General features: G+C 45.4%; 1 protein-coding gene across 3 annotated transcripts in view; it reads left to right on the top strand.

The window, feature by feature from the left end:
• Positions 1–258: 258 nt before the first annotated feature.
• MKX (mohawk homeobox) overlaps positions 259–26,055 on the top strand; it is a 46,692-nt gene continuing 20,895 nt past the window's right edge. The window contains exons 1-5 of one of the 3 annotated variants that reach the window (XM_038175083.2): positions 259–388; positions 1,340–1,578; positions 3,238–3,397; positions 10,213–10,366; positions 11,481–11,816. In XM_038175083.2, the coding sequence (XP_038031011.1) occupies positions 1,397–1,578; positions 3,238–3,397; positions 10,213–10,366; positions 11,481–11,816 (832 nt within the window). In that variant the 5' untranslated portion in view covers positions 259–388; positions 1,340–1,396. Of the gene's footprint in view, positions 389–1,001; positions 1,158–1,339; positions 1,579–3,237; positions 3,398–10,212; positions 10,367–11,480; positions 11,817–26,055 lie in introns of those variants that run through there. The other 2 variants (XM_072033723.1, XM_072033722.1) reach the window with 2 other exon arrangements.

Raw genomic sequence — 26,055 nt, 5'->3', positions numbered from 1 at the left:
CTTTGCCCTAAAGCCCCGTGTGCTCCTGTGGTCCCTGCCACCCTGTTCTCATCCCTTCTCCTGGCTGGGGGCCCGGCAGCCGGGTGATTTTTCGACGGGGCGTCCCCAGCACGTCGCCTCTCCCAGCTTCCCTCTCGGTGAAAGGCTGTGGGGTCGGGGCCGGCGACCCCCGTGCCGGGCTGCCCCTTTCCTCGGAGGATCCCTTCCAAGACACGCGGGGCTGCGTGACGTCATGGCCGTGACGTCATGCGGCCGTGACGTCACGCTCCCTCCCGAAAGCCGGTGCCCGGCATCGGCAGCCTCTGAATGGCATCCTCGGGAGCGTTGCCCGGGGACAGCTTTTTCGGGTTTCTGCGCACGGGAACCGACACGTTAAAGCCGGCGGGGGGTACGGGGGATGTGGGGGGCGTGGGGAGGAGCGGGGGGGCCGTAGCACACCCGTGGGAGCGGGCCGGGGGCGCACGCAGGGCCAGCATCGCCTCCCGGCGGGGGCGCGCCGAGGATGCTACAGGGAGCGGGGCGCCGCCCGGCTCGGGCTGTAAGCCTTGTAAGGCGGGGGGGGGACAAAAGGAGGGGGGAAAGAGGAGCTGGGGGGGATGTTTCCTGGTGCGGTCTCATTAAATACCGGCGTTAATGAGCGGCGCGGGGCTGCGCCCTCCGCCGCGTCCGCTGTGCCCCGACGGGGTCCCCGCTGTGGGTAGCGGGACCCCCCCGTGTCCTCCGCCGCCCCCCCGGGCTCCCAGCGCCCCGCATCGCACTGCCCCCCGACGGTGGGGTCCGTGCCCTTCCCGGGGCTTTCGGGGTGCCCTGGCCGGCGGTGTCCCCCCCCCCAAAAAAAACCTCCCCCCTCGGGAGGGGAGCGGCGGTCCCGGCGATGTGAGTGGCTCTGCGCGGCGGCTGCGCCTCCGGGCGCCGGCTCTGCGCATTTGGTGGTCGTTAAAAACAATTTGTTTCCCTCCCCGTTTGGGGAGGGGGGAAGGAGAAAATCATTCCGGGGGAGGGGAGGGGAAGGGAAAGGGAAAAAAAAAAAAAAAAAAAAAAAAAAGGAGGGAGAGAGAGAGAGAGAGAGAGGGAGGAAAGCACCAAACCCAACAGAGAAGCCGCGCTCCCAACTATTGCGACACGGAGCGAGGAGCGCGGCGGAGGCTGGCGGCGAGGTGCGAGGGGGAGCGGGCCGGGGGTTTTGGGGGTTTCGGGGGGGGCTTGGGGGCGGGCAGGGTTTGCGGGCAGCCCCCCGGGGGTGGGCAGGCGGCTGCCGGTGCCTCGGCGCTGCCCCCCCGGCGGGCTGCTGTCGGCGCTCGGTCGCTGCTGCCCGGTGACCGCCGCCGCCTGCCCGCAGCGCACAGCGAGCCCCCGCACCTCGGAGCCGGCGGCGGCCCCCAGCCCCCCCCCCACCATGAACACCATCGTCTTCAGCAAGCTGAGCGGCCAGGTGCTCTTCGAGGAGGACGCCAAGGAGCGGGAGAGGGGCGGCCGGCCCTACGTGGGGGTGGTGGAGGGCCCGCACCACGCCGAGGTGCTGCTCCCCGACAGCCCGTCCATCAAGGAGAGCCTCAGCCTGCGCAACCGGCGGACGGGGTACGTGCGTGTGTGTGTGCTGTGTGTGCTGTGTGTGCTGTGTGTGTTGTGTGTGCTGTGTGTGCCAGTGCCCGGCGCTCGGCTCCGCTGTAGGACCGCCAGGTGGTCCCTAGGAGGGCTCCCCGCGCCCCAAAGCCGTCCTCCCCGCGACTCGCATCCCGCTGATGCCGGGACCGGGCGGTGCAGACGCGTCCCGACTGGGGGCATCTCGCCGCACAGAGCTCCTGTCTGCGTGTATTTAGCCTCCCTCCTTCCCTCTGGCTCGGGCAAAACCAGAAGGGGGGCACCGCGTTTATTTTCCTGTTTATTCACACCCCCCCAAGCAGACGCGCGGGGCTCCCCTTTGGCGAAAGCGGCGCGGGCTGAGACCCGCGGGGCTGGACGGGACGGGACGGGACGGGACGGGACGGGACCAGGAGAGCCCCGGCAGCCGCTTCGGGGCCGGCCGCGACCCCCGCACTTGTTCCGCGGTGCCCGCAGCGCCCGGAGCCGGGCTGGGGCTGGGAATGGAGCTGGAGCTGGAGCTGGGGCTGTGCGCGCACTGCGCTCCCCTCGCCACCCGCCGCGGCGATGCTGGGAACGGGTTCGTGCAAAAAACACCTGAGGCTGAGCCGTCTGCGGCTGTTTTTTTTTTTTTTTTTTTTTTTTTCCTCTTGTTTCCTTTTTTTTTTTTCTTTTTTTTTTTTTCCGGTAGTTGTTGTTGTGGAACAGGTGAAAGAGGAGGTGATGGCAGGACCCGGTAGCTCCGGCGTGCTGCCGGCCGTAGCTCGGGGGGTTTGTACCGGCACCAAGCAACCCGGGGCAGCTTTGGAAATTAATGTCCGAGGAGACGCGGAACGCGAAAAAAAATCCCGAGGAGCTATTTTTACTCCCCGTTTCCACCTTAACGATTGCATCAGCTCATACTTTCAGCGGCGCGGCTGCTCGGTAGCACGCAGATTGTGTTTCATCGAAATGTTATTACCAGCTCATCGCGGCGGAATTGGGTTTCCGAGGGAGCCCTGGGCGAGGCAGCGCCCGCGGCCGCCCGGCTCGGCCCGGCACGGCCCGGCCCGGCTCGGCACGGCCCCGCGGCGCCCCCTGCCGCCGCCCGGCTCTGCCTCCCGGTCCCCCGGCTTTGCTCGCTTCTCACTTTCAACATTTTTTATTAAAAAAAAAAAAAAATCGAAACACCAAAACACCTTCTTACTTTTTTTTTTTTATTTATTTTATTTTCCTACCGGTAGCTGAGATCCTTTTTTCCCCCTTCCAACCTTTTTGTCCCGATACGGGCCGTCGCGAATTTGGGAAGGTTCCTCCCCGGAGGAGCGCTCCTCGCCGCGGGGCTGAGCGGGGATGGAGCTCCGGGGTGGCGGCACTTTGCTCGGCCCGGGGGCTGCTTCCCCCCGGGGACACCCCCCCAAGGAAAACCCCTCTGTAAACACACCGAAAACATGCCCGGCAGTCCCCGAGCACCGAGGGCATCTCGCCCCGAGGCTGAGCCCCCCGCACCCTCCGCAGCATCCTCGCTCCCCGCGCCCCCCGACGGGCAGGGATCGGACACCCCGGGTTCGGGTCACCTCGGGGCTGGGGCCACCCCCCGGGGCATGGCACTGGAGAGGCTGAGGGGGGCTCAGGGTGCCCGGCATCCCCCTCCTGAGCGCCCCTTCTCGGCGGCAGGGCTCGGCAGAGCGGCGGCAAGGTGCGGCACAAGCGGCAGGCGCTGCAGGACATGGCGCGGCCACTCAAGCAGTGGCTCTACAAGCACCGCGACAACCCCTACCCCACCAAGACCGAGAAGATCCTGCTGGCCCTCGGCTCCCAGATGACCCTGGTACAGGTAAGGGAACCCCCTCGGCCGCCCCGACGGCCCCGCGGAGGGGAGGGATGGGGACCGCGGCCCCCCCAAGGTGGGCAAGGGTCTGGTGCCCGCTGTCCTTTCACCCGCCCGGTGATGTAGGGGACATTTCTGCCAGTGCCACCTGCGTGGGAAGGAGCTGGGAGGCAGCAGCGAGGCCGGGGGCCCAGGCGCATCCTCCCCCTGCCCGCCCCAGGGCTCCCCCTCCGTGTCCCCAGAGGGATTTCCCACGGCTGAGCCCTCCTGGCTGGGGAAGGGCTGAAGACAGGCAGCTAAATACAGGTGTCTTCCCTCCTTCCCTGCTAGAAGATGCCCGCATCCTGCAGCCTCATTCATAAGCACGGCAGAAATATTTTCTCTTCGTTTTAAAAAAAAACCTGCAGGTCAAAAAAAAAAAAAGCCAATAATGGGAGATTTCAGCACAAAACAGGGCTTGTTCAGGAAGTTGTAGGGAGCTACTCGTTTCCCTTCTGAAAGGAGGCTAGAGCGGAAACAGCTATACTGCTCTGATAACGAGCATCACCTGCTCCGCACTGTCAGAGCTGCCGAACACGCTGCGCTTGCTGCTCATGGAGCAGCTTCTGCTCCAGAGCCCTGCAGCAATGGCCATCACACGGCAAAGCTGGGCACGGGGAGCACTTGTTTCCCTCGCAGGCACAGCCCCCCTGAAATGACTGGCAGTCGTGGTGCAGTAAGAGGTATAAAAGAAGCTGCAAATGTTTATAGCTCGTACTTCTTTGTTTGCTTTGCCATCTGGCACCCTATTACGCGTGGTTAAATGCTATCAGTTGCTGAGTGATGCTATCTCAGGTCTGGGTGCTGCAAAGATTTATGCATCGTGAGTAGTCTGATTTCCTTGCCCCGAGCTACTGCTGGGTGCATGAAAGGAAACACATTTGCAGGATGGGTCCTCGGTGCTCTGCCTAGCACAGCGTGTGTCACTTTGCAAGGGACGTGAACATACCAAAATAACACGAAGTATTAGAAAAAGACAGTGGAAATCTAGAATTACTATTTTGAGCGCTCCTTCAGAAAAGGCAGTGCTATGAACTTCGCTTCTAGTAGCATTGGCAAAATGGGATCATTTTATGCTTCCGTACCTCATTGTGGAACTATTGCACTAGCGAAAACATTATCGCTTTGACAAAAATAATATTAATGTCTCAGAAAATGCCAATTATAACTGGAAGATGCTGTTAAAATAACTTCTCTTGCTTTTTAAAAATATACATGAAAGGTTTGCTCAGACTTTTAAAAATATGATTGCTTAAACACTGTCCATTCAATGCCGCAATTCAATCTGAGTAGCTCGTTAGACTATGGCTTTTAGAATATTCCCATATTTTCACATGAGATTTAAAACATACATCCAGAATACACGTCTGGAGAATCTCACGTTAATGACATATTGAAGAGTTCTTCTCCTCTTCTTTTATAAATGCCACAGAATGAACATACAAGGGAAAATATCTGGTGGTGTTTTTTACGGTTTTTCTCTCATGGCAGCTTTGATAAATCCTGGTCAGGATATGCTGTGTTAGCCTCTATAAAAGCATCAAGGGAGTCATGGCCATGACTCCTCAGAGCTTTATGATTTATGTAAGGTGTAGCATAAAAATTAAAAAGAGTCTTGGAGGACTACACTTATCCCTGCTAGACCCCCACGACTACTGGATTTACACTGGAGCTGAATTTGAGCAGCCGCATTTCTATGAAATGTAATATTTGAAAGAGTTGTGCGAACCAGCACATCTATCTTCATTTACAGAAGCACACCATCAAAAAGAAACCCCAGATGTTTCTCCCATCACTTGGGCGCAATGCTCTTTTAATCCGGGAGTGCTATAGCATCTGTACGAGAGGTAAATGCCTATGTCTGGCAACAGCAGTAATTCCCGAGCCTCTAAGAACAAAACACACACTGCAGCTCCACTTTTCAGATGCCCAGGGAGAACAAGGCTGCAATCCAGGTCAAAATCCTTACTCTCTGGGAGCAAGAAGGAAAGCACCAGGCTGAGATCTCAGTCACACTGGGTGCATCCGAAACAGCTTCCCTGAAGCCCGTGCTGGTATAACCAAGAGCAGATTTGGGACTGGGTTTCGGTATCTGGTGGAAAGCTTTGCGTCTCTTCCAGGAGGGACGCATTGCAAAGGCATCAAACAGTGTCTCCGGTGATTGCTTCTCTAGCCTAACCGCATGAAACACCACTGGAGAGCCAGGCATCGATCAGTACACAATCTTCTCTCTGGGTTACATGCCTTCATGCTTGCTGACCTGTCTCGGGTTTCCACTCCTCTTCCATTTTCCAGTGCTGGTCCGCAGTGCTCGTGCTGGGGGGAACTCAACCTCGACTCCCATCGAGGCAGCTCTGGGCTGACAACTGCTGCCCACCCCTGCATCTCCCCTGTGCTGGTGCTCTGGAAGCACTGAGGGAGGCAAAAGACACTGCTGAAAATCCCTTTGAGTTTCCACCAAAATGTCATTTAGGGAATGGGTGGCTAGGAGTTTTGTTTTGTTTTTCACTCCATGGTCAGCCTTCGAAAAGGTCTTCGGCAGCTGCCTGGAATATGATATTGGCCACTGTGATACTGATAAGAAGGCTGTAGCCCCTCTCCCATGCTTTTCTTCTATCTAACAACCCCCATTCCAGTACTTTCCATATTCCAGTACCTGCCATCTATCCAAAGGAGCTTTTGCAGGGCTGTGGCATAGATATAACCAATCCTTCTGTGAGATAAAAAGGTAAACATTTTTTTTTTTTATTGTTATTAGGACGGAATCTGCATGTCACGTTTTCCACTATTGCATTTTCATTATTTTTGCTCTCACCTGATTGGCCAATTTTAAATTAATTTCATCTCCTTCAGCAGTACTTAGGCTTAGACCTCTGTTCCTGGGTGCAATGGGGCAGCAAGGGAGTTCTTCCATCTTCAACAGGAAAGTCAAATTCTTTCAAGGAGGTAGGATTTTGCAGGAATCCTAAACCATCTTATTTCTTAACAAGCAGTAGCAAAGCCTGGTACAAATTCTGGGCTGACTTATTCATGAGCAGTCCAACAAGATCTTCAGGAGTCCTCAAGGCAAATGTTATTGCAGCTTGCAGTCCAACAACCCAAAGTTTTCTGCTTCCCGAAGTGCCAAAGCAGGAAACCAAAAAAGCAATATAGCTTGAAAAAGCATTTTATGTTTTACTCCAATTAGATTCCGATTCAGAATCCAATAATTTGTCCTATTAATATGCTATTAATATGCTACGTTTTCATTTGTATCGTTACCGCAGTGCTTGATTTATTTTATTTTAAATTTTGTTTTAGAAGTTCTTGTGAAATAAAAAAGAAAAATGGTTTGATGTTCCTTCCAGAAAGAAATATGAATGGTCGTATTGTAGAAGAGCAGCTTTTTGCAATACTGGGATTAATATACTGGTCATGTGCTGCTATGGATTTAATGGTATTCAGATCCATACCGGCATATCAGGACTACTGGGGGAGGAGCATTGGTTGATTTGTTCCCCTTCTGAAACCTTGGCCGCTCTTAAGCACTGTAGCAGAACAAATTACAACAAGTTTGAAGAGGCTCTTCAGAAGCAAAGCCAGAGGGCCAATATTTCTTGATGCTGATATAAGTACTTGATGCTCTCTGGGCTGCTGTAAAGTACAAACACAGGGAAGCACTTCTATTATTGTTCTCCTTGGTTTTCTTTCTTTCTTTCTTTCTTTCTTTCTTTCTTTCTTTCTTTCTTTCTTTCTTTCTTTCTTTCTTTCTTTCTTTCTTTCTTTCTTTCTTTCTTTCTTTCTTTCTTTCTTTCTTTCTTTCTTTCTTTCTTTCTTTCTTTCTTTCTTTCTTTCTTTCTTTCCTTCCTTCCTTCCTTCCTTCCTTCCTTCCTTCCTTCCTTCCTTCCTTCCTTCCTTCCTTCCTTCCTTCCTCTTTCTCTCTCTCTCTTTTTACTTCTACAGAAGAACTGTATGATTGTTGCTTTGTACGAATAATGAGAATAATGAGTTTCATCATGTGTTTTTTTGGGATACTTAGTTCTTGAGAGGTTTCAGAGACAAAAGTTTTCCCACTGTGTCTTGTATGTAAATCATTGTAGATTTTTTGTTTGTTTGTTTGTTTTTTTTCCCTCTCTCCCCTTCCTGAGATTTTTGGAGATCGCGTTAGTGCAACTTAGGACCCTTGTAAAGGGTGGGTGACTTCTGACAGCTTAGGTTATTTCTTTTTGTAGCGGGTCAGACCCAGAGCAGTAGGCTCACAACTTTTAAAGACCATGTGGATACAAAAGGTACCACTTGGGGATGGCTGAAATTAGTAACAAAACTCTCCTGGGCTCTAAAGGAGCCAGGAACAGCCCCTCACAGCTTGAGACAGGTGAGTGAACCATCTGGCAGAGCCCCTGGCCCTGCAGCCTCTTCTCAGTCCACATGCCTGGATGGTGGCCAGGACTGAAGAGTGGGGGGAGATGTTGAACCTCTTCATCTCTTGGAGATCTGCAGTTTGCAGCAACATATGCCAGCGCCCAAGGGTAGGAAAGCATCCCAAGATACCACACCACAGATATATCCTAAAAATCTCCTGAGAGGATTTTCCTAACTTACCTTCATCTTCAGCATGCCTTGCTTAAATGGCATTTAGGATAAGTATCTAGTGAATGATTGCTGCTTTGTGCTTTGGTAGAAAGCCTCTCTTGTAAACGCTGACTTAAAGTTATTTCACAATGATCAAATAACTACTATTGCCTCCTTTCATAAGAGAAGAGAATATGACTCATCTTGTCACATTGATATGCAGGATGCAAAGAGTTGGCATGGGAAGAATGAGCCCAAAATAAACCAAGAGTACCAGGCAAAAATCACTTTTGCTAAATTTAATTGCTTTTATGTATGAGTCACGCTACACTACCCTTTCTTTCTTTTCTGCACATGGCACTTCAGTGATGAAAGATTTCAATGTGTAATGAAATGTAGCATAATGAAATCTTTCTCGTGAGATGGTGGGAAGCAGTTGGCTTTGTAAGATGCTGATCCATCCTGGGCTGATCCATCACGATCATTGCATGTTTGATTTCAGAGCTCCACGAAACCACGCAGCAGTCAGGTGACTGCTGCTTCAGCTGAGTGCTCTGGAGTCGGTTTGTCAACGGCATTAGAAAGTGGCTGGGTGCCAAGCCACCCTTTCTGGTTTACTATAATGACTGCTGTGTCAATATGATGAATATAAACAAGTAGCCTTGGAAGAGAATGAAATTGCTTACTCTTCCCTGCCAGCTGGAGTTTTGGTCTTCTAACCTGTCATAGTGAGCTACATGGTTTGTAGAGTTCTGTGTTTGGCATTTGAGCACCGATCCAGGGCTTGCTGTGTTTTTGGTGGAGCCCTGTTTCATGTAAATGTGATTTTAAGTAAAGTTGAAGTGACAGGCTTAAAGTGCCACTGCTAGCTTCTGGGTAGGACTCTGAACTGAAGTTCTGTTTCTCCTTTGGCTGATAGTGTTTGTTTTTCTCATAATTACCCCAGAAGAGATTATCGATCCTGAATAATTAGTCAAACACTTCAGTGCAATTTAGGAAGCCTTCACTGCAATAGGCAGATGACAAGACTAGGGCAAAGGTTCAAATTTAAGGTCCATGGCTTGGCTTTCCAGTAGGTAGGGGGTAACACGTGTTGATAAAACATGTGTTAGCTGTCTTTGCAGGTTACATGAGTTAAGCTGTGTGATTAATCCCAGGTCAGAAGATGGCTTCAGCAGTCTCCAGCCTCCTTTGCATGCATTTCCACAGCACAAAAACACATGTGGGGCTGTGGATCACCCTGAAACTCTTCATACTCTCCTTCTCAAGCAATGCCATGCTGCCTCCTCCTTGCAGAGGTCGTGTCAAAATACACTTATTCCTACAAGGAACAAATAGCATTTTTAAGACCTGATTTATCATTAGATAAATATTGTTAGAGCTGATGTAGCTTGCCTCTGCTCTTGCTCATAGTTAGGTTACGCTGAGGTCACCCTGTCAGTACAGTATTTTCTATTTTGTATATTTTTAAGTTACAGTAAAATCAAGACCAGCGTTTTCTAAGGTACAGTTTCATGCAATGTCACTGAGAACTGAGAAAATCCATAGCTTCCTGTCTTTAGTAGTCACTGTGCAAGGAATTCTTATTTTTGCTTTTTTTATTATTATTTATTTAGGATTTTCATGACAGAAGGAGTTTGTGATAGTTGCTAATCTGTAGAGCAAATGGATGATTTCTGCCATGACTCAACGCGTGCAGTGATCTGTGTTGGACTGTCCTGATACTCACTTGCTGCTGGTCTTCACGACCTGATAAAACACAAGAAAGACTTTTATATAACCAAATGCAGAATAGGTTTTTCTGTTCAGCACTTTTGTTGTAGCCTACATAAATGTCAAAGGCAAATTACCTAACATTACTTATTAATTTTCATTTAAGATGTTATTAATACTTCAAAGATTTGTATTGGAAGTTCAGGGCAATATCTGTAAAAGAGGGAAGATGAATATAAAATGAATACTTGAGGACACCCTAATTAAACATTTGTTAATAAATTGCTGAGGCTTTGCTGACACTTGTGAAGGACAGAAAGGCTGAGCCTGCTGAGTTATCCAAGGTTTCTGCTCTGCTCAGTGACAGGTTCACAGACTCCTGGTGCCCCATGGTTGAGGGATGTTTCCCTTATTTGCTGTCTCCTTAGGGCACGCATAAAACTAATGTGAACTGTATGGGTTGGATTTGTTTATCTGCATTGTTTTCAAGGGGAACTAACAGATTCATTTTTAAGCAGGTGTCGAACTGGTTTGCCAATGCAAGACGTCGCCTTAAGAATACGGTCAGGCAACCAGACCTCAGCTGGGCTTTACGAATAAAGCTGTACAACAAATATGTTCAAGGAAATGCTGAAAGACTTAGCGTGAGCAGTGATGACTCGTGCTCTGAAGGTTTGTTGGGGCTTTTAAAATCAATTTTACACTGATTAAGATATATTTAGAAAGTATCAGGTACCATAAGTTAGCTCTGATTTCTCACAACATGCCCTCAGTGGAGCCACCTCTGTGAATTAGGGGCCATTTTTGGCTCACAAATACTACTGGGAGCAGTTTCAAAACACTTGCAAAATGGGATTGTGTAGGTTATTCAAGGGTAACAGTCTGGTTGCATGTTATTTGCCTGCTTTGTGTAGCTTTGCTACTAGAAAGATAATTGCCAGTTCATTCAATTCTACAGGCATGTTCTGCTTTAAAGGAAAAAATGATTTCATTTGTCAGTGTAAGGAAATGAGAAGTCTCTGGGCAGTTATTTTCCTAGATGGAAGGGCTACATCAATATCACATCATTGAGAGAATCTGATTAACTTCAGTGGGGCTTATTGTGTGCTTAACTAGAAATTACTGTACTTAGTTTGTATTTTACCAGCAAGCCTTAAAGTTTCTCTGAAAAATCTCTCTTGCCCAAATTAATGAATGTAGGAACTTTTTTAATAGTACCCTATATTTTTTTAATACAACTTTGTTACTAATCATGTCTGTACTCTTTTTTGCCAGTTGTGAGGAAAAAAATGCTTCAGAACATTGCCAGAAATGTGTATGTGAATTTTTAAAAGAATGGTTCAATTTGTACTCAGCTTCAATTCTATTTGTTCCCATTTCAGTTTGTTCTCACATTTCTTTGGTATGTACTTTCCTTTGAAAAATTGTTTGCAGGACAGCTAAAAGAGTACAGTTTAAGAAAATATGCTTAAATTTTCCCCAGTATTCAGGAGAAGCAAATTCCAAGTTATGATAATAAGAATTAAGTTTATTCAACCAGATATTGAAAGGCTTAACATTGGTTAAGGGCACTTCTCTTCTTTTTTTTTTTTTTTCTCTTTTTCCATTTTTTTTTCCTTTTTCCTACCTGCTCTGTCATTAGCCAAGTAATTGGCTAATGTTGAAGTCTAAAATGTATTTGTCTAGTTTTAGTTATACTTATAGCAATTTAAAACACGTAGAGAGTGCCTCTTGTTAAATATTAGGCATTAGACGTATTACTGTATCTTTCTGCCTTTGTTTTCAGATGGAGAAAATCCTCCAAGAAACCATATGAATGAAGGGGGATACAACAAACCAGTTCATCACACTGTGATTAAAACTGAAAGTTCAGTCATAAAAACAGGAGTGAGACCAGAAACAAGTGCCAATGAGGATTACGTGTCACCCCCCAAATACAAAAGCAGCTTATTGAATCGCTACCTGAATGACTCGTTGAGGCACGTCATGGCTACTAACGCAGCTATGATGGAAAAAACAAGGCAAAGGAATCACTCTGGTTCATTTAGTTCCAATGAATTTGAGGAGGAATTGGTGTCTCCATCATCATCAGAGACAGAGGGCAATTTTGTCTACCGGACAGGTAAGGGATCCTTTCTGCATCATTTCTAATACAGCTTTGGTGGTTGGTGTTGCTGGGAATGGTGTCACCTGGCTGGGCCTTTTACAAAAGTAACTCCTGTGCATCCTCTCCTATAAGAGTGGGAAACTCCTGTCCTTACCGTTGTATGAGAGTGGGTAACTCCAGCCTGTCCTCTCTTACAAGAGGGGATAGCTCCTATTGACCCTCGCGTTCACTGGAGAAGTCCTCTCTGCAGTGTTGGAGCTCTGTGCTGTTACTGACTGCTAAATGGAGCTACAGGTTGGGTTTTTAAAATGACACTTGTGGGCCTGTTTGCCAGCACTGAGGCAAGCCTAAAGAGGGAGAAAACTTTAAAGTATTCTGGAGTGAAGTACCCTGTGGCTCCAGCTGGAAGGGAGAGGACTTTGCATTTTCAAAGTGGCTGTTTGTGGCACCTATATGAGCCAGATGTCCCTTGGTCGTGTGCACGTGACTTTCTTCCCCTGTTGTATATCTTGTTTGCTGTCCTTAGGGTGCCTTCTCCATTGTGGGGCTCTTCCTTCTTATGATTACATGGATTAATTAGTTTAGACCAGTTTCTGTACCACTCTACCGGCACAGTGCACTGAGCACAGTGCACAGACCTGGCCATTAAAGATCTTGGTTTAATGTTTTTGAGAGGTTACACATGATTTATAGCTTTTATTTTATCAATAAAAACATAAGCATGATTTCTGTCATCTGTTGTGTTACCAGTCAGAGGAAGGCACATGGGGCTGCTGGGTTCATGCCAGCAAATTGCTGTAAATCAGGGCAAGGTCAGGACCTGCTCGGGTCCCTGTGGGTCAGCGAGTGCTGGAAGGCTCCTCTTGCAAAGCTTGTTCTGAATTTCCCTGGGGACATAAGGCTGTCCTCTCCTCTTTGAAAAAACAAACAAACAAACAAAAAAAAACAACAAATTTCTGCTTCCAAATCTCTGAAGGTCTCAGCTGGCAGCTCAGGATTTCCACTCATCACAGCAGCCCTTTGTATTTTCCCTGTGAGACTGGCCTTTTCACAGGCATCACCACTTCTGGGATGGATGGATAGACATTGCTGCAATGTGCTGGAGGGCTTTGCACTGAATTCACTGTAGATTTAGATGTTGTACTTGGTTCCTTGTGGCTTCCCTGGCAGCCAGGCCGGGTTGCCCACCTCCTTTGCAGCCTCTCAAGTCTGCAGCCTTTGCCTGCCTCCTCTCTCCAAGCATATTTCACATGATTTTGGTCCCTGTGAAGGGGCCACCAGCTTTTCAGAAGGCCAAATGCTCTGGTAGGGGTAGAAGAACGATGGTACGTGCAGGTTGTCAGGAGATGACCGAGGTAGGAGTGGAGGCCCCATAGAGAAACAGGATCTTGTGGGGAGCAAGAACACGTTGCATGCACGATGAATACATTTCAAAATTAACTCTCTCTATTCATTTAGGGATTTTTTTTTTCAACATACCAAATGCATTTGGTCTGCATTATGGGTGTGTTGTCTGCCAAGTTTTATTTTTAAGTGAAAAGTTACTCAAGAACAGATGCAGCAGCTCAGATATGTAAACTTCTGTTTTTCTGTACTTTTATACCGTAACTTAAAAATGGACACAGTGACTTTTTAAAAATTGTAATAAATTTGCTACTGGATTAAGTTGTTCTTGCCAAGTTCCAAGCTGCACTGAAAAATATGGTCTCTAATGAGAAGGCTGAGACAGGCACGTTGTAACTGCAGTGAGTTCACAAGCTGGGTTGGAATGACTAAAAACCAGTATATTTGTCCTTAAACTTCATAACTGGCATACATGGAACTCCTCTTGAGATCGTATTTAAGTCACTTCTCAAACATCTTTGTTAATGCTTTGCAGTGCCATGGCCTCTGGTGAGAACACACTAGCAGCTCTCAGGATGTAGTTTTATTCTTTTTACACCCCCAAAGCAGACAAGCAGTAGCTTGCCAATAGAAAGAAAAAGTTCATGTGCATGCTATATATTATTTGATATATCCTACCCATATGGGAGTGCACATGCAGGAAATAATAGGTACAGTAGGCTTTTTTCAGCTACAAGGTTACAACCCCACTAATGGTTTTCTGATGATGTTGTAACATGCAGGAATTGACTCCTTCATGAAAAAAGTAAATATTTTCAAGTTATCATCCCTTCATAAAACCTGTTTAGAAACAGATGAAATCAAAGAAATGATTGCTAGGATGGGAGAAAATAAGGGCGTTTTATTTTTGTTGTCTTTTCTGTGTAATTCAAACACCTGGGATTACAGCTCTCAGTGCAGTCGTACAGCATACTTGTGTCCGTGTTCTCAAAAATAGCTGCAATCCATGTTGGTTAAGCAAAATAACAGCGTGTGTCCGACTGTGCCTCTCCTGGTAGCAGCAAGTGGATTTTTCAAGTGAGGTATCTGTGCTTAAAATGACTTTGCCTTCTGCAGTCCTTTGTTACACGAAGCAGCTAACTTTTAACAGAAAGGGACTGAAGTGGAATTTTGAAGTTCCTGATAGATGTTTTAGTTTATGAAGATATTTTGAATAGGATGTCAGAAAACAGAACATCAAAATTGATTGACATTTTATTTTTGAGAAACGTTTGACTGTGTTCATAGGAGCAGGAAGTCATTTGTTTTGAATGAAATTCTTTATTGTGCTTTCCTGAAAAAGCACCTTTTTGTAGCAGATTGTGAGCAGAAAGTTTACTGGCGGGGTCTGCTCCACACCGTGGGCCAGGCTCTGATTTCGGTCTCTTCAGTGCCTGCAGTGCTTGGGGTCAGCCTGGCCACAAGCGGCTCAGTAGCCTGCACCAAATTAACAGGATATGAGCGCAGCGTCCGGTGACAGAAACAAGAAATTGCAGTTTAAAGTTTATAAGGAAAAGGGGTAGTACAATTTCCCATTTCAGTCATTAACATGCTTATAAACACTGGACCATATGCTACTCTGGGTTCATGCAACCGGGAAATCCCGTGTAAAGATCAAGGACAGGCTGTATAACTGGCAGTCGGGAGAATGGCCTCACTTTGTACCTCTGCACGATTCCCGTGAGCTCGTGAGAAGCAGCTTTAGCGCTGGAGCAGAAGCAGCAACCACAAAATCTCTGTCCCTGCACGGACGGTGTCTGCAGCGCTGCCTCCCCCAGCCCTGCCCTCCCTCTCAGGCTGCGGAGCTCATGCAGCAAACGTGCACAGAGGGGATGCGGTGTGGGATGTGGGGGGACAGGGTACAACCAGCTCAGAAAGAACAGACCAGAACAGGCTGTGAATATACTTGGATATGCCACATATGTAAGCGGTTCTGTCGTAAGCTGATACACTTATATATATATAATGTGGCATACATGAATGTGTTCGCTTAAGGCAGAAATTTTCAGTTCAGATTAATCCTTGTGCAGGTATAATATATAAATATATATAATTGGCCAAATATGTCTTAAACTGACCGCTGAAAGGCTTGCTTCAGTATTTTTGTTTAGTTAAAAATCCATGTTAGAGAACAAGTTTTCATTAAGTCCTTGGCAGGCTTTCACTCGCAGCAGGTTCTCTGTATGACAGGAATAACTAAAACCAGACTCGCCTATCTCTATTTGTTGCCCAAATGCACATTGAAATAACAGTCCGGCTGCAACAAGCACTTCAAAAAATATATAACAAAAAGACCTAATAATGTTTGTAGTGAAGGTGGATGTAAATCTGAAACACCCACCCCAGTCTTTGTTTCATGGATTACCAAAACGCCGACTTTGTTTTTGTGGTTATGGTCGGTCGGTGCTCTGCGAGTCCTGTGTCGTTGGTCACCTGCAGAAACAAAACACTCTGCATTGTTACAGTTCGAGGAAATGAAAAAGCCCAACTTTCTGGGATATCGCTGTCTGGTGAGCTGTGTTGTGTAAAAGAAAGCAAAAATTAAACCGAGAGGGAGAGAAAGAGAGTTGAAATGGCAGGACAGGGAGCTTTCTAACTTCTTTATGCGGGCAGTTTTCGTTGATTTCACTTTATATGTTACTTAGCACAGCAAAAAAAGCCAGAACAAATAAAAATAGTGAGGAAACTAAAGACTTACAGGCCTGGGAAGGAGGGTGGCTTTAAAAAAAATCTTGAATGGCTGTTTGATTTTTGAAGATGTTTGATCTCTATTTTTAGGCATTTATACTCAGGAGTGTGTTTAGTTTCTGATGTTTTCATTACTGCTGCCTTTTTCTTTCCTCTCGCCTTCCTTTTTTTTTTCTTTCATTTGGATCCTGCAAAGTCTGTGATTTATAAAGCATGACCCTGGGACGCTTACTGCAGCACACTGAGCATCTCTGAGGCGGCGCTCAGCACGCTGCAGGAGCAGGCCCACAGAGAGCCCCACTCAGATATTAGGGTGTAGGCATTCACATACGCACTGTGCAGACACAAAACTGGAGAACAGCCCTGTGGTTTTGTGTGGTCCTTGCCAAATTTTCCTCTCAATTTAACATTTTTAGAAATTAACATGTAATTTAAAAACGAGCTATAAAATTTAAAAGCATAATGTGAGCACAATGGAACCTGTTTTCAGAAACGACTCGAGGGACCAGCAAAAGCTGCGAGCATTAGTGACTTTTGCAAGTTCGGTCTAAACGGTGCTGGAGACCTTGGGGATACCTTAAAATAAATGCAAACCTGGGAGAGCTGAAGGAGGTCCTTGTTGCAGATCCTAATGCTCTCCAGAAGTGAAATTGAAAAGGGGAATGTCGAGTACAGTACTAAATGCACAAAGCAGCGCAACTGCGATTGGAAGGTTGCGCATTTAAAATTGTATTTCTGCAGAAATTTTCTTATTACATGGCCAGATTCATCGACACTGAAATAGTGTGGAATTGAGAACTGGGCAGCGGATTGCTTTTAATTTGTTGTTCTGTTGTTTTGTTTTGTTTTGTTTTGTTTTTCCTAAAGAAATATTAAAAGGAAACTGCTTTGCTACAAGGACAGTGTCAAGTTTAATATTTATAATGATAGCCCAAACTTGAGAATTTTAAAGATCCTCCTGCTCCCCTCCCAGTTAAGTTGGTTATTTGCTTCTTGCACTTCTTTCAGTCTGAACAGCGGAAATCAAAGTTCTTCTTTCTAGTTCTTTCCAGCCTCCTCTAATTTCTTGATTTCTCAACATTTATCTTGCAAGTGGAACGGGTCATTATTTCTACATGACAGAATCTTTATTTTATTTTATTTTATTTTTTGGAAATGTATCGGTTTCAACCAGAATGTCTCAGGTAGCAGCATGGAGGAAGATCATGCTGTGCCGGGCGGCTCAGCTGAGAGCGCAGGGGCCGAGCATCCTCCCCAAAGCCTGGGCACAGGGGCTGCTGTGGCAGGGGAGACCTCCCCCTCTTAGGGACGGGGGAGAAGCTCCTCTGTTATTAGCTTTTTCTGAGCTATTTTTCTCCACTCCCTGTTTTGAAACGGGCAGTTCTGTGAGAAATTCTTCTTGTTTTCTCAGAAGTGCTCGGTGCAAACACTGTGTATCCTTGGTTTTTTTGTGTTTGTTTTCAGATGCAGATGATTATGCATGTTTTGGGCTCCGTTTTTGTTTTTCTAAAACCCAATGTTTTAAAAATTCTGGAGATTGGGTCAAGTGTTGGACTTCTGATAGCAGCATGTTCGTGGATACAACTGGATGTCATTGCAGTGCAGACAGCAGGGAGCAGGGGAAGTGCCCATGCACTTCTGCTGCTGGTTTTGCTTCAGTTGATGCCACAGTGAATTTTCTGTCTACTTTGGTAAAACCGAGTTCACGGCAGCTGCTTGGCTGCAGAGCATTTTCTCCAATGTAGCTTACTTTAAGGCAGCAGCACACACACCCAGCAGCTCCTGACAGCATCACAGAGAACAAGATGCTTTTGCATGAGTGATTTGGAGTGGAAAAAATGACAACATTTGACAAAAAAAAAAAAAAAAGTGAGATTGAAGAACCAGGGGGTCGGCCGTGTTTCCATGGCCCAGCATTTCTGCTGCCCATGCCCTCACAGCAGCTTGCTGGGGCTTCTCTGAGACCATTAATATTTCCCCAATGCAAATATTCTCAGCAGCAGCCAAAAAAGCCACACATCCCTGTGCTTGTCCGGGACCTCTCTTAGACATAGCAAGGAAAATGTATGGTGCTGTCACCAGTTGCTAACAACCGTGTATTTTAATACTCCTCTTTAGAGTTAGGAAATGCTCCAGGCCAAGCCTCAGGACTTCTTCATTTAGCAAAGGGGTGTTCAAGAGAAGAAAATATTTATCCCCATTTCCCAATTGTTCAAAACAGACTCAAAAGTATGCTTTATCTTAAAACCTAAGGTCAGCCCAAACATGAATGTTGCAGGAAATTTTGTGTGTGGAAAAGTACACGAGCATAAATCAGAATGTTTTCCAGTTTAAGCTGTAGGCTACATGACTAATAATGAATATAATAGGGAAATTAGTGAGAAAATTTGCAGTTAATTCAATGAATATTTAACGACCGTGTGTGAAACTACCACCTGGGAAAACTGATTCAGTGAAATGGATGTGTCTCCTTCTGCCTTTCCAGTGCTAGAGCGGGATTTTCTTGGGTAGCCAGATTTCTGAGCAGGTGACTTAAACCAGGAACTCCAGGCTCACACGCTGCCTCGCCAGCACGGCTTCTGCCCTGGTGCCTGCGAGTGCCGGCAGCTGCAGCTGCTTCTGCTGGGAGTGGTGGTGGGCTCTGCAAAGGGAGCACTTTCCTCCCTTCTGGGGAAGGTCCTCTGTAATCACACATTTTACTCGATAAGTCACTGACAGGAAAGTGATTTTGAGTGTACAGCTGTGCCTGGAGGCAGATGGCCCCAGCACTGTGTTGTGAAACGTACCCGCTCTGCACCGTGTGGCACCTGCATGAAGAAAGAGAAATTCCAGGGACAAAACCCATCGTTTTTTTTTTGCCCAGTGAGTTACTTTTACATATGAAATACATATCCTTCATGAGCAAACGCTGTCTTCGGTGCCACATATTAACACAGTTATCTGTATGCAATACTCAATGTCAGCATGAGGGAAGGGGTACGGGAAAGCCAGGCGCAGGCTGTGCTTGTCCCATCCTGTGGCAGTAAATGTGAAGGAATGGGGAGCCCGTAAAAATTTTCACTTCTCCCTGGAAAAATGTCTGACGTGAAACTTCATACCTGGTGTGGGGTTCCTGTGTGTTCCTGTATCCCCGCTCTGCTTGGGATAAATACGACAGCTTTTGGTAACCTCCTGGTGCATCCCGCACGCGGTGTTACGGCGCTGCTGTTCGTGTTGCTGCAGTTAGGGCTGTATCTGTGTTTCCATTAGAACCCTTTTAATCCACAAATTTATGACCCAGCTGTAAAAATTCAATCCAGACTGAAACTTGGCACGGGCAGCACTTGTTCTCCCATCTGTGGAAGGGATTTAAGCAGGTACATCCCAGTCGTAGCCATTGCAGCTAGGCCTGTAAATCTGGAGCATGATGACTGCTGAATAGAGCTGTAACCTTCTTAGTAGTCCCAGCGTTTGAAATAGTTTATGCTCATGATGAGACTGGCAGAAAGAAGCTTGTTTGTGTTCGGTTGTTATGTCATATACATAGTAAATAAGGATAATGTTTTGAATTTAACTGTGTTTGCTCACTGGCACAAGCACATGCACTTTCCTTACCATGTTAATATTTTGACATGGGTGGCAAATGCATGAATGTTTGCAAGATCTTCTTCCAACGCAGGGTCTGATCACTGTCAGGTAGTGCAAGAAGCTACCAGCACTAACGGAAAAATGTATCTTTTGACACTAACGGAAAAATGTATCTTTTGATCATAACTAAAGAAAAAATAATAATAATGAGAAATAAAAAGACCAGGTTGTTTTCTCCTGAATTGGATTTTTGACTGAGATTCTCTTAAAAATATCTTCAAAACTCTTTCAATATTGTACTGCAAAATTCATTTTATTCATCATCTCTTGTTTCTATTTATTTTATTTTATTTTATTTTATTTTATTTTATTTTATTTTATTTTATTTTATTTTATTTTATTTTATTTATTTATTTATTTTTTTCTAAAAAGCTACAAGCTGGATGTTGCTTGACCAGATAGACTAGTAATCTTATCTGATCCAGCAAATCCTATTTCCCTTTGCAGGTTTGTGGTTTTTGAAAGTCATTCCGCAACTTAAAAAACTCCTTTATGTGTTTAACTGAAATTTTTTAGGTCATTTGTCCATAATGTGAATACCAGAAACGTAATGATGAAAGCAGTTTAGTGAGACCAGACTTCTGATCCTCCGTGCGCATTCACAGCAGAGCCCTTGGGAGGGCTTTGGCACAGTTTGACGAGAGGATTGAGGGGGACCTGGAATCTCTGCGTGGGCTGCAGATGGGTCTGTACCCTGCAGCTTGGAAAACTTCTTGGTCGTGTTCAGAAAATGTGGGGATTCTGTGGGTGGTGTGTATGAGATTTTTGCCAACTTGGTGGAGCAAGGGGAATGCTTGTAGAAACACCTGTTCCCCCCAAATGTCCCGCATCTGCCTCTCTGAAGTTCAATTTCTAGTTTCTAATTATCCCAGAACAGAAAAGCAGAGCTGGATTATGTTTCGTTCAATCCACTTCACTCCAAACGTAAAAATTTGGGTGTGAGATACAATGGGTAGGCATGGAAATTATCAACGGGTCCTAAAGACTATTGCAGGTGTTGTATACTTCATGGTATTAAAACGGCATTGGACAGACATTTTAGATCTGTTAAAGGAGAAATATGTCAAACAGTCAAAGAGGACAAAAGGCAATAATCTAAGTAAGTTTTATGTAAGCTACAAAACAAAAGGAGCGGGTGTTTAAAGCAGGGAATTACGCTGGAGAAGTAAGCAGCATTGTAGAAAATCTGGAAAATGTAAAAACAATTCAAACAGAAAAAGATCAGATAAACAGCTGGAACAGAAACACACAAAAATAGGTAAAGCAAAATTGCAACGAGCCATGAAATGCGTTTTCCTTAATTTTTCACAGTGGCCTTGAAACCTGATGTTGGAGCCTCTATCTCTGTTCTTTTGCTGATGGCCAGAAGCTGAGGTTATGGTGACCAGATCGTTTGGTATGGCACTGACATTTCAAGTTAAAAGGGATTGCCAAGACTCTCAGTTATGACACTAAAATATACCGTTATTTCTAAGGCCAGTTTTCGGTCCCTCCCTCATGCCTCCACATTGATTTAGGCAACAGATGCATGAAAAGCAAAGCAGCATTCAAAATAATCCCTTAGCTGAAGCTGGAGGAAGGCTGGCTAGTGAGCTGTAGCCAAAATTCCTTAAATGTTACAATGTTTTACATTTCTAAATGTAAAAACTTTCTTTCCAATGTGAGGTACCAGCCAAACGTCTTAGTTACGGTATCTCAGAGCAAAAGCTGGCATGAGGCCTTGCGGTCATTTGCGGGTATTGACAGATTTACACCATTGAAGATCAAGTTAAATGTTGTCGGTTTCTCCATCTCCCCTTTACTTTGTCAGGCTTTTTTTTTTTTTTTTTTTTTTTTTTCTCTCTCAGTTACTATTTGTCAGCTTAAATCCAGTTTGCTGGAAAAACGAAGGCTCCTCACGACCTGGCTCTTCAGGAGCGAATTGCCTCAAATTCTTCCTGCTCGCCAAGCTATTTTGTAATGCATTGCAAAACAGCAGCAGGATTGCTCTCCCTGCACTGCATGTACTTTGTGGGCTAGACACTGTGGTCAGTTATAATGAGGTCTCGGTGTGCTGGAGGATTTGTCTCTGCCCCTGACTGCAGGAGTTTCATCCCAAATCCTTTCTCCTCCAGCTACTCCTCCCAACCCGAGGAGCGGGACGTGGGGCTGCCCCATTGTGGTCAGATCTGTGGGGAGCCTGGATGCTTCCCATTGCTCCAGCGTGCACATCACACCATCTGCTCCTGAACATTTACAACAGCTCTGCTCCCAAAGACAGGGGTGACAGATTGCTCGTTACACACTCAAACTCACCATCCTATTTTTCTCACTTTTCTGGTGGTTAGCTGGTGTAGCTCATGGTTACTGCCTAATTCCCTTCCCTGGCACTGCCTTCACATTGGTGCTGTTTGTGAGCAGCGTGAAGCCCATGACCCTTTCCCCTCAGCAATATCAGGAGGTGCAGATTCCTAATTGTTGATGCTTGTAGTACTGGATGGTTAGCGACACTTTTTGAAGTGGGGAGAAGCCGAAAAATCTGTTTTGCTCTCAGCTCGAGAGACTATAGTGATGTGTGTAGACTGTACAATCTTTCACATACTTATATATATATTCATATATTCATATATCTGTTAAATATATTCATACTTCCATATGTATATACCTCTCTCTCTCTATACACACATTTCCTCAGTGCTCAGCAGTAATCTCTGCTGTTTTGCAGTTTTGCTGTGTTTCCTCCTTCAGCTTGGAGCTGAGCAGCATTTCACACTGGCAGTGAACTTTGTAACAATAAGGGAAATCAGGCTCCCAGTTGTATTATCCACAAATCATTAGGTATCTTCTGTTCAAATCCAATACTGAAGTACTTGCTCCAGCTCTCCTAGAAAAACCCCAAATCCCGTTCATGGTGGTTAGCAAAGAAAATGAGGCTGACCTGCAGGTAGCGATCCCAGTGGAGCTGATATTTTCTGCAAAGGCCTTTTTTGCGTGCCCAGACTTTGGCTAAACCAAGGTAAAGAAATGCTTGTTTAAACATTTTAAATGGAATAAAATGTCAGGTATCTTTATAAGCCTGTTTTCCTTTTAGTACTGCCTCTAGCATTTCTGCTGCTGTTTTCAGTTCTCATCTAACAAGACTCTGAGTGATAATAATTTCTCCTGGCTACCAGCATGTGTAAGAATTAGTTTGTGTTTGTTACAGTTGTTGTGGATCTCCATATAGAAAAGATCACTAATATTTCTGAGTCCTCTATGCCCCATTCAGTGCACTTACAGATTCATATCTCTGACTCTCTGCCCCGTTATTTCAAAAGGGGCTAATAATTACATCAGATGGACAATTCAGAGTGCCTATAGCTTGACCTGGTAATGAATGGACAGGCACTCAATGTTTTAAAATCAAGCCCTTAGAAGTGCTTGGTGTTGGACCAAGCAAAAATCCAGTGTGCCAAGATCTGGTCTGTTTTTTTGAGTGTTTTGGCCCCAGAGCACGCTACATGGTTTGACACACAAAGTTCATGTGTTTGCAAAGCTTTCCAAACTTCATTTGGTGAACTCCTGCTGCTTTCAGTGGGATCTTTGCTCACAGATCAAAGACTGTGACCCTTGGAGAATGTAAGTGCTTATATTTGGGTACTGCTCTTCCTTCATTCCTTGCACAAAATAGGAAAAATGAAGGTTTTATGCAGCCCCACATTACTGCTGCACTTGCGGAGGTTTGACAAGCTCTGTCACATCTCCGCAGGAATCACAGCTGCTTGCAGACACCCCATCCCTGCCCAGAGCAGCAGCAACACCCGGCCCCATATGAGCCCTCCAAAGACCTCTCCATCCTTACGGTCATGTCTTTTTCCCAGCCCCTTGTCCAGACTGCCTCCCTGCAGCAGCTCTGCACTCCCACCACGTCCACCTTCACCCATGTTGAGGCTGAGTGCCATCAACCCGCATTACCCGTGTGCAAAAAGGAGGATTTGGCAAAAAGTCAAGTCTGGGTGAGGCTGAGAAAAGGGGAGCAGAGGGGGTTGTAATGAGGTGCCTGGAGTGGGAAGGGCAGAGACCTGGGTTCATTCTGTCCATCAGCCCCTGTGTGTCTTTACAGATGGATTATGTCTATAGGAAAGTCAAATGCCCCAAAATCACAGATAAAGGGTAAAAGTTTATAGGAGAGACAAGGAGGGAGAAAATCAACAAATTCCTATGATATATTGTATGTCATCTGTACGTGACACTCTGATACCTTCAAATGCTTAAACTAAAGACCTAAATATAATTTAGTTTGTAAAAATATACCTTAGTTATAATAAAATGATAATAGTGGAACTTGGCAACAGAGCAGCTAATAAATACTACACTTCTGAAATGTGCCTGGGATCCAAGTACATACTCTTTTACTGTGCAGTTAAAGCATGTGGCAGGACATGCTAGACCAAGATTTTCTTTTTGTCTTTCCAGTGGAAAACTAAAGTTCTTTGTTTAAGTGAAGCCCATTGGGAATTTTTCTTAAGTAAAACAAGGAGCTAAAGAATTCCATTCCTTTTTGCCAACTTTCTTCCTCCTTCAAGCCAAATTATCGATTAATGGGGCATTAAATATCAAATACTGCCTACTTATATTCATACCCATTTTCATTTAGGTATCTTCAATACTCTCTCATTGGTATTTCAAACACATCTGAATTAAAAGATGAGATATGGTATTGGGAAAATGCTACCCTTTCCAAACCTTTTTGGCCTTATAAAAATAAAGGTCAGAAATATAAAAGTCATTACTTTTGCATACTTAACCTTACTTCTGATTTTTCAAAAGAAAAAAAAGAAAAAAGAAAAAAAAAAGAACTCCTTTAAGATCTTCTTCCTGAGCTTCATTCTTTGCCTTCTTCATTAGCTGTCTCCATTTCGGTACCCTATAGTTTTGCCAGCAGAGCAGCCAAGTGAATGCTTGACCATATTTTTGTCTGGCTCTAGCAAAACCGTGATCTGACAATAGAATACTTTTCTCTGGGTTTTCCTTCTTCCCCCAGGGAACCATACTTCAAGGGCAACCTGCTTGTCCAGCATATGAACATGTGGAAAATCCACTGCTATGCACTAATGATTTTCAGATGGGCCATTGTTGCTGAAAATCATCCCAAGAGCAGCAGCTTCTCCATTGTGCACCTAACCGCTTTGGGATAGCATTGCTCATAGCTTATCTGGAATAAACCCTTTGCATTTACGTATAGTGTGCTGACATGTGCTGCAGCACACATACGTAGTAACAACATTTAGGGAAAAAGTGGGTAAAAGTTACTGTTGTGGTTCTTTTTTGGCCATTGCAACATGCATCAAAATCTGACATTTATTTTAGCGTGAAAACATAAATGTAGGAAAAAGTCGAGCTATGCCAAAGATCCACGACAGCAAGGCAGAAGCACCCGAAATACTGTCCACAAATGAATCACTTTCAAGCTTTTGTTTTAAATATTTACAAGGAGACTTGTCACACACTGGGGGAGACAAGAATGAGTTTTAATTTTTAAATAGTTTCTATTACTGTTCTTCTCAGAATTTGCATTCCTTTTAAACAACTTTCACTTTTAATCTGTAATTAAAGCCAAAGTTTTCTTTTAATTTTAAAAGCTTGTCCTTGGACTAAAATAACATGGAACATTTTTAAACATTGATCCAAGCTGCTGTAGATACATTTTATTTAAACCACAGAGCCTGCAGTTGGATTCCTGGCGTTGCCAGATAGACTACGAACTGTAAGTGTGGCAATGATGACTGCGGAGTTCTGGATGCTGCTCTACCAGAGAGGAGGGTTGTTTTTCTGGAGTTGTTCCTCCCTTTGGGCCCTATTCATGAATGACTTAATCTCTGTGTATGATCAAATGTCGTGCAAGTTACTGTGCGCAGAAAATCAAGGAATGCTTCTCTTCCCTGTGCTCCTTACATGGAATTGCTGTGCCTGCCCGGCGAGCAGTTGGAGAACAGTAAGGTTGGGAAGTGAACAGCAGCAAAAACACACACCAAAAACCACCAGAAGTAACGTAAAAAGAGAGAGACAAAGCAAACAGAGAAACCTTTGAAAGATTGGGTGTGCAAGTTGGATTGGGCCGTGCACAGGCAGCTCGAGCTTGCACAGGCAGCACCAGCTGGAGAGGGAGCAAGACTTTTGTGTTACAGGGGCGATAAATTCACCAGGAGAAACAAAAGTGTTCCCCAGTATTTTCTCTGGAGCATTGGCCATAAAGATGCTTTCCAGCGCATGTTTCTATTAGCTTGTTTCATCTTGGAAAGCAAACATTTACTGTTTTGATGGGCAGATCTCAAGAAATTCAGGGAATCAATGCAGCTTAGTCTTTTTATCCTCTCGACCTAACTGCTTGCGTGGTGTAATTCTGTCCCTTCAAGGGATGTTAAGCCAGGAGTGATTTTCACCCCCTTCCCTTGAAGCCAAGACAGAGACAAGTCTCACAAGATTTTCATTAGCTGTGATATTAATTACACTGTATATGCCATACAAGGAATTTTTCTCATGATGGTATGATATTTTCTTAGAGATCCAGCAGAATACAAGGCATGAAGCACTCTCT

This window comes from Anas platyrhynchos, chromosome 2 (assembly GCF_047663525.1).
Source record: "Anas platyrhynchos isolate ZD024472 breed Pekin duck chromosome 2, IASCAAS_PekinDuck_T2T, whole genome shotgun sequence".
Classification (NCBI taxonomy): Eukaryota; Metazoa; Chordata; class Aves; order Anseriformes; family Anatidae; genus Anas; species Anas platyrhynchos.
The sequence above is the reverse complement of the archived record's forward strand: the minus strand, read 5'-3'. Positions and strand labels throughout refer to the sequence as shown.